Consider the following 8,526-nt stretch of genomic DNA (forward strand, 5'->3'; position numbering starts at 1 on the left):
CTAAAAAATATATTATTGGCAGTTTAGTTTTAGGGCCAATAATGATATTTTTATGAATACTATTAGCAGGTTATGAGTTTCATACAGAGAGCTAACTTGACTGTTCATTCTTGTCAGTTTAGTCTGTACAATCTAAAGTAATTGTGTACATGAACTCTAGGGCAACTTGTAAAAGACTGGAAAAACCCATGAATGCACTGCTTCAAGTTTGTCCTGGACAAATAGTTCATTTGACTCAATACAATTTCATGGTGTCTGTCATGAGTGAGTAACAAAAGAAAATGCTTATGCTTGCATATCCATACATTAAAACCCCAATTCTGTCCCCCCAATTTAGCCCTACTGTCTGATTTCAATTATCACCACTGGTTTTGAGTGCATTTGATAAAATAAAGATGGAAAAAAAGTGTTTGCAAAAATGAAATTCAATGTTATTTGTATATGTGAAGTTTATTTGTATAAAAGGGTGCTTTGACATTGGTCTATAATTTGGTAAGACAGTGGGATCCAAATTTTGGATCCAAAAGACAACTAAATAGCTTGCTAGAATATAGGCAATGCATTTAACTGGTGAAGTAGAATGATGCTAGGTGCCTAGCATGCTTTGCATCTCACCTGGTCAGTATAGTTTGACTCATCAATGACAGCTCTACAGAAAACCTTTATTTATTTATTTATTTTTATTAAACCGTTCAAAAACCTATCACAAGCTTAATTTAATGTTTTAAAAAGAGGCCCTGAGGAGCATTTGTCCTATGGACAAAATCAAGTTTGATCAAAAAAAAAAAAAAATTTAAGATACGGTTTGTCAGGTCAAAAAATCTACAGGGAAGAAAATTAATGCAGAACATTGATATTTAATATTTAGGGTGAAATCTCCATTAAACAAGTTTCATTTTTATTAAGATCTTGTTCACAAGATATGTTCTCCCAACGTTTGGGAAGGAGCCTACTGAGGGGCCTTTAGATTACATTTCCGATGTATGAACAAAACATTTACAAGTGAAAGTGAAAATGTATTAGTCGCCTACAGTCTTTCGAGTCCTCTTTTTTTGGGGTGAGGGGGCTGGGTAAATTTAAATTAGCGTTCTGGGAAGTTCACAACTGCATTTTCTCATTAAAACAGTTTGCTGCTGTCATCAGCTTTCTTACATAACGTTACATAAATGTGCTGATTATGCTGTAGGAGTTGGCACCATTTTAAAATAGAACAGGAAATGTCTCTCACAGGATTAAATGTTTTCATAATTTAAAAACCGCCCAAACTCCTAACTGCTCAACACCAATCCAGTTGCTGTGGATAAACCATAGACGTCAGCATCGCCGTTTCCCGATTTCCCCCCGGCTTCCGTCTTTCAAAAAACGGAAGCGGGCGCTACCATTTTGAAACAGTGCACCGCTTAGGTAAGATGGAAGCCGCAGTCTTTCTCACTTTGTTTTACTTTAGTCGTTTATTGAGTAGCTATATTGTAGTGCGAACATTTATAACCATTCGTGTTAGCTAAATGTTATATAGCTGTGGACGGTTACCTAGGTGATAGTGGGCCTAAACTTTTGTTTTTTCGTCGAGGCCGCTGTTTTGTGCGCGCGACTTGACGGTATCTCCTGTACTCGGTTGTCATAAACCGGGCATGCCGAATTAGCCAGCGGGTTTACTAGATTATATGTTGAGAGATTTTTGCTTGCATGGTTTAAAATTAAATAATATTTAAAAAACACACCATTGTTGTAAATAAAATTAGGTAAATCTGGAAAATTGCACTGTTATCCATTTACCGCGCGAGTTAGCCAGATAACTAGCTAGCTAGTAAACAGGCTAACAATAGCTTGCTAGCTGGCTAAGCATTAACGTTATTCATCATAGCTTAATTCGACAGAATTAATGTTTTGCAAAAGACTAGCGAAACAAAACTAAATATAATTATTTCGTTATTTAATAGTGCGCGTGTAATTGTTTTATTTGTGGTACAGGAAGGTAGATCGATAACTAGAAATGAACTTTGCTAGCAAGCCGGGGTTCACGCTGCGTCAGAGGGCTACAGTTAGTCGTGTTACTTACAATGGGGGCGTATTTCCGGTGATAAGGGAAAGCAAAGTACTGTATTATCAAGTCTTAAGAGCGTGGTAAGGTCGTTGTTGACCGTACCAGTCGTTGCTGTCTAACTTGCGAAGTAAATTAGGCCTATGTATATTATGTACACGCTGTGGAATTTCTTTCGGTTAATTAGGGAATATATCACGATTGGTTAAGGATAATTGTGGTAACTCACTTTAGTTGGTGTTTAGTTCGCTGAGCGATTGTAGTCTGTAGCTAAGTTTCACAGTTCATTTGACTGATTGTATGTGTGTTAGCCAATACACGCAGACAAATTGTAATGCCTTCTGGTGTTTTTAACTTGCTGAATGTACACGTCAATGTGTATCCTTCATGCATTTTGTTATAATTGTATCGTATGCCTTGGCCATGTCCCCTTTGAAAGATACCTCTAAGTGGGACGCCAAGTTTAATAAAGTATAAATAAACCTAAATAAAAATGACAATTGGCTCATTGTAGGTCACACAATGCAATGGAGAAATGTAGACAATTGAAACTTTGTTTGCCAGACTTTTTTCACAGTCTACGACATTGGTAGATGGAAGAACCAAGCTCAATACAATTTTATTTCTATAGTGCTTTTTACAGCGACACTGTCACACAGACATTTTACAGTGGGGAATAAGAAAAAAATTGGGCCTAAACCCCCCAAAAATATGCAATTGAGGCAAAATAATGCACTCAGACGGTGGTAGAAAAAAAATATATATCTCAAAGTACCTGACTATAGAGAGGCAGCCCAATTATAGTGCACATAAACCGATGGTGCTTTGTTATACATGTCTGCCAGCCAGGATGTCATTAACCTGGTTATAAACTTCTGTTTCTCCCCCACCCAACAGGCGCAATGGACAAGAGCAACACGGTGAAGCTCTTCGTGGGCAACCTGGCCCTGGACACGTCGCAGGAGGAGCTGACGGCCATCTTCGAGCCGTACGGCGCGGTGGTGAGCTGCAGCGTGCTGAGGCAGTTCGCCTTCGTGCACCTGCAGGGCGAGGGCGCCGCGGCCCGCGCCATCAAGGAGCTGAACGGGCGCGAGTTCCGCGGCAGGAACCTGGTGGTGGAGGAGTCTCGCGGGCGGCCGCTGCACTCCACCAAGGTGTTCGTGGGTAACCTCAGCGGCATGTGCACCACCGAGGACCTGCAGGAGCTCTTCCAGACCTTCGGGAAGGTGCTGGAGTGCGACAAGGTCAAAGGTGAGCGCACAAAGTCTCCCCCCGTTTAAAACGGCAGGGTTGGGCGGTCGATTCCATTTCCATTCGGTCACTTGGTGAAATGAATTGAAATTCAGTTGGTGAATCGTAAAAAGTTTTTTCTAGTTTACTGAATTTCAGTTCATTTCCCCAATTGACTTGGGTTGAAATTGAAGTCGACCTCAATCCTGTTTTAATGTTTAAAGGCTTCTGAAGACTGGTTGGGACAGATTGCCAAATCATATCGCTGACGAGAAAAGTGTCCGTTTGCAGACACTGCAATGTTGTGACTACTTCAATCATGGCAGACACTTGACGAGGAAGACTTAAATAATTGGAGCCACTTGTCTTCCAGTTCTGACCATTACGTCACATCCCATGATCAGCTGACCAACCTGTCTTCACTGGTCCTTTCACACTAAAGACAGCAGCGTTTTCATTTAATCATTGTTCTTAACTAGAGAAGGCTGACCATTAAGGCATAGCCATCAGCAGATAAACTTATAAAGGCAAAACTTAAGACTGTAATTGATATCTTCTCATTTAAAAGTGTTATGCCAGTTATATAGTCCTGTGTGCATTTACTAAATTGCTACCTGAGCTAATTAATGTCTGTAAAACTCAGATGTTTGAGTTCAGTATGTAGCCTACCAACGTTTGGGCAACATAGTACTGAAGCCTTTTTGAAGAAAAAATTCATTAGCGAAATTTAAAGGGCTGGTTTCACAGACCTAGATTAAGCTTAGACCTGGACCAACTTAAGTTTTGTATGGAAAATCGTCATTCAAAATAGTGGTTAGTCTAGGACAGTGGTCTCAAACCCCTTTTATCATGTAGAGCAGTTGATTACACAGTTAACTCTCCTAACCTGGTCACATGGGTCTCAACAGGGTGCTGATTTTAAAAACAAAAGCCAGTAGACCCAGTAGCTCTCCAGGACCAGGGTTGGAGACCACTAGTCTAGGCCTAGGCTTAATCTCTGTCTGTGAAACTGGCCCAAAATGTGTTAACAACATAGATTGATTTGGGTCCTTTGTTTTGGGTCCCTGTGTTTTGTTGGTGTGTGGCTGAGTTGTGTGTTGGTTTCTAACTGGCTCTCCTGCGCTCAATGACAGCCAGGCTCTCCTCCTCCGCAGGGTACGCCTTCGTGCACATGGAGAGCAAGGAGGACGCCCTGCAGGCCATCGAGGCCCTCCACGGGACCTCCTTCAAGGGGCGGCCGCTCTCGGTGGAGCTGTCCAAGGTGCAGCCCAACAACAAGCAGGCGTCGGGCGGCAAGATCCCCTGCGTGAGCTGCGGGAAGCAGGGCCACTACGCCGGGGAGTGCCCCGTGGGGAAGCCCACCCTGGAGCAGTACCAGAGCCAGGCCGCCGTCCTGGCAGCGGCCGCCGCGGCCGCCGCGGGCCTCCCGCTGCAGGTGCAGCAGAGCGTCCACAACTCGGTGTACAACACCTCCACCTTCGACCCCACCTACGCCGCCCTCACGGGCCTGACCTCCGGCAGCCGGACGGACGGCACGCCCGTCAGCCCCGCCGTGTACGGCGCGCTGGCCAGCCAGGTGTACGGGACGGTGGCCAGCCAGCTCTACGGCTCCGCGGCCAATCAGGCGCTGACGCTGGGCGCCGCGCAGATGTACAGCTCCATGAGCGGGAACGGGAATCCCGCCGTGGCCGCGGCCTACGGCGGCCAGGTGTACGCGCCGGGCATGGCCAACCCCGTGTACCTGGCGGCGGCCGGGGAGGCGGTGGCCGACCCCGGCTACGGAGTGGCCACGGCGGTGTACGGGGCGCCCAGCGCCGACCCCACGGCGGGGCAGGCCATTTTCGAGGCGGCGCGGGCGCACTACTTCGCCCAGGGACAGCAGGTGTTGGCCGAGCAGCAGCAGTCCGCCGCCAAGTCCGGGGACCGCGACCGGAGCCCCGTGCGACGGTCCGCGCCCCTCCTCCCCGACCCGGTGCCCAAGCCCTTCCTGTACCAGCGGCCCAAACGCAGGGCGCTGCTGCCCACCCCTGCCGCCCAGGTCCAGGAGGCTGCCGCCGTGGAGGAAGACCCCATGGCCAGGTACGACCCCCGACCTCCCGCCAGGATACCGCCAAATGGGCAGCTGTGTAGCGTCAGTGCTTAGAGAACCGAGGGTGCCAATTACGACTTGTTAGCTCAAGCCAATACGCAACCTTGGAATTATAGGGTTGTATCTGCTTCAGAGATACCAACGTGAATGGGCCCCAAGTAGATACAGCCTTTTAAATTAGGTATTTTTTGTTTTCTTCTTTTGAACAGTGTTTTTTATGGAAAACTTCATGTTTAGTGCCCTATAAACCAATGTATGCATGACACTTTTTGTCAAAAATGTCAGTTAGAACCTTATAAGGTCTCGAATGGGTAGCAGTGTGCTATTCATGGTTAGGCAACTGGGAATGTGCTCCCCGATAGGACGCTGCCCTTGTGCTTTTGAAGAACATACTTTAATCTGTATTGCTCCAGTTATAGGGTGCTGACTGTATAAAATTGATACTTTGTAAAAATGTATTGTATTGTAAGCGAGTGAAAGTGCAGAGAAATTATCCGTTGATGACTTGCTTACCGTGTGTGTCCGGCCTGCTCTTGCTCCAGGTACTACGCGGAGTACTACCAGCAGTACCAGCAGTACCAGCAGTACCCTCAGTACCAGTTTGCGTACCCGCCGCCCACCGCCGTGCCCGCCATGCCAGTTCAGCCTGCTGCCGTTCTGGACCCCACCCAGGCTGCCACGCCCACCTCCCTGGCCGCACCCAGAGTGTATGATCCGCCGAATCCGCCGCCGGCTCGCAGGGAGCCCCTCCTCCACCGCCCCGACATCCCCCACCTCCACACGCCAGAGCCCCCCTACCGATAACCGCCCCTCATACCTCCCCCCCTCCCCCCTTCCCCCTTCCCCCCCTCTCCACCGCGTGGGGGTGTGCGTGCGCGCGCGTGCGTGCGTGCGTGTGTGTGTGTGCGCGCCCGCGTGTGTCCGTCTCTGAGGGTGTGTGTATGCGTGTGTAGGGAGGTATCTTAGTGTTCGAAGAACTCTTGCCCCAACCTTGGTCCTTTCAGTTTTTTTTTCAATGCAGTCAGACCATGGAGACACAGTACCGTGCCCAGAAGCGCACACAGTTGCTGTATTGCTACTTTGGTGATGCTTTAGTATAGGGAGGGCTGCCGGTGGCCGTCTGAACTAGCTCTGCTGTCCTCGTATGTCCTCGAGTACCTGTTGATTTTTGTTCATTTTGAAACTTTCAGACACTGTTATTTGGACCAAGTCTTCCCAAAACCACACGAGCAGAAATTCCTTGATGTGGGTGGCCATTTTGGATCTAATTACATAAGTAACATGGCAGTCTGGGGAGGCGGACAGGGGGTTGGGGGGGGGGGGGGGGGCAGACGTACAGCTATGCAGAGATGTGCATCACACAGGGCCAGGGTTGGGCAACTGTTTTTCTGGAGTGTGGTGGGTGGATTGCAGCTTCTCGATTCCCGCACACGACCGAGGCGTACACACAGGAATCCGGACGGGACTGATCTCATTACCATGGATACGGGGGAGTAACCGGCCACCCGCAGGCAGATGCATACGGCAAATGTATGAAACATAACCAGCACCCCTCCACCCACCCCCTCCCTCATAACCTCCCGCTCCTGTTGAGGCTTATTTCCCCTTCCTCCCCTACCTCCGGCATCTACCTCTGTGATGCTGCAGGGAGCAGCCAATAGGAATAGGACTGGGCTTTCCAGTTCAGCCAATCACCATTTTGGATTTAATTGCTTACACATAATAACCACGTTGTGCAAACCGGGGTTTCCAGCCTGTATGCGCGCGCACACACACACACACACACACACACACACACACACACACACACACACACACACACACACACACACACCACACACCACACACAAGGCCAGGGAGATTTCTAAATATGAGTCTCGTGTGGGGTTTTTTTGGTTTGTTTTTGCTATTTTTTTTTCTTCTATACATTGGGCCCGTTTCTTTCCACCTCTGAATGCTTTCCATATTTTTGCAAGTGAAATATTGTGTTTGTTGTATATGAACTATAAGAGTAGAGACTCATAAATACATCCCAACTGCTCACTTTAGCCCCAATATAACTGTTCTAAGGGTGGAAGATCCAACAGGCTTCCCACTGATCAAATGTAATTTGCGACACGGACATCCACCCACCCATACACGTCATTTCAGCAGCGTAGACTTCTCCCCTTTTAATTAATAAAATTTGACATGTTGGCATCGTTGCTTGGTGGTCGAGTTACTGTAGATGTGCATAGGGGTTTATTTTTAATTTCAATTTCTGTTAATCACGTGCCGTTTGACAACTTGGATTCAGCGGCACGTGAGCTGTTCTTAGCTGATGCGTTCGCCCTATGGACTACTGAGTGGCTGGTTTGAAAATTAGTCTGACGACGTTATGCTCATTGGCCAACAGTTATAAATATTTTCTCCCCCCTTTATTAGTGCAACCGTTAATCACTGTACAATAAAAGCGATTTTGCAAACCTTTCTACTCCCAAGAATGCTTGAATTGATGCATTTATGTGATTGTTCTAGGTTTTTGTGGAAGAATGTTGTTGTGGAAGAAAGATGCAATGGCACGGACTGAGAGGGTAATCTTGCTCCTGGGGCTTGCCCTGTGTGTGTGGGGGACTTTATTCAACAAAACACCTAAACTTACACATAGTTCAATCACTTCTCTGTTCTTCTCCATCTTGTTTATTTAATTTCCAAACATTCTAAAATCCACATTGCTCTACAACGAGAATAAGTTGATTTGTTAACATTTCCCGATAAAGAAAACCTTAACCCTAATGCTGAAAACCTCCTTTCCCCACTTTTGAATCTCTCCCTTGATCTGAAAATTGAGATTATTTTGTGTTGTCTTATTCTCACTGGCATAACCTGATCGTTTGCAATCAGAAAAACACAACATTTTCAGGGTATCCAATGTGTGACTTGCATTGTGCCAGTTCTATAGCTTTGGGAGGCAATTGATTACACTGGCCTGCCTTTTCCAAGCGCACATTTGCCGTAGTCTCTTGTGTGGTTTCTCTGGATGTATCCGTGGCGCAGGGGGTTCTGGGAAGAAAAGCATTCCGTCGGACGGATGGAAGCGCTTCTCTCAGGTCTCGCATCTCCACTGGTAGATCCTGTCTAGTCTCGCCTCCAGTCTGTTCATTTTTCTTTTCTCTTTCTTTCTCTC

General features: G+C 46.9%; 1 protein-coding gene across 2 annotated transcripts; it reads left to right on the forward strand.

Annotated features, from left to right (window-relative positions):
• The first annotated feature begins 1,290 nt into the window (after positions 1-1,290).
• On the forward strand, positions 1,291-6,210 carry rbm14b (RNA binding motif protein 14b). Of its 2 annotated transcripts, none has more exons than XM_061235701.1 (4): positions 1,291-1,404; positions 2,939-3,292; positions 4,426-5,350; positions 5,903-6,210. In XM_061235701.1, exons 2-4 carry the CDS (start codon positions 2,944-2,946, stop codon positions 6,162-6,164), a joined length of 1,536 nt encoding a protein of 511 aa, XP_061091685.1. In that variant the 5' UTR covers positions 1,291-1,404; positions 2,939-2,943; the 3' UTR covers positions 6,165-6,210. The 2 variants fall into 2 exon arrangements, with proteins under 2 accessions (XP_061091685.1, XP_061091684.1); XM_061235700.1 differs by having other exon boundaries at positions 4,405-5,350; positions 5,903-6,204.
• The last annotated feature ends 2,316 nt before the right edge of the window (positions 6,211-8,526 follow it).

This window comes from Conger conger, chromosome 3, assembly GCF_963514075.1.
Source record: "Conger conger chromosome 3, fConCon1.1, whole genome shotgun sequence".
NCBI classification, from domain to species: Eukaryota; Metazoa; Chordata; class Actinopteri; order Anguilliformes; family Congridae; genus Conger; species Conger conger.

Bases quoted from the DNA above. Each gene is read 5' to 3' on its own strand.
- rbm14b (XM_061235700.1), top strand. From the start codon at position 2,944: ATGGACAAGAGCAACACGGTGAAGCTCTTCGTGGGCAACCTGGCCCTG. The intron at 3,293-4,404 runs GTGAGCGCACAA...GCTCAATGACAG, and splicing joins GGAGTGCGACAAGGTCAAAG to CCAGGCTCTCCTCCTCCGCA. The intron at 5,351-5,902 runs GTACGACCCCCG...CTCTTGCTCCAG, and splicing joins GAGGAAGACCCCATGGCCAG to GTACTACGCGGAGTACTACC.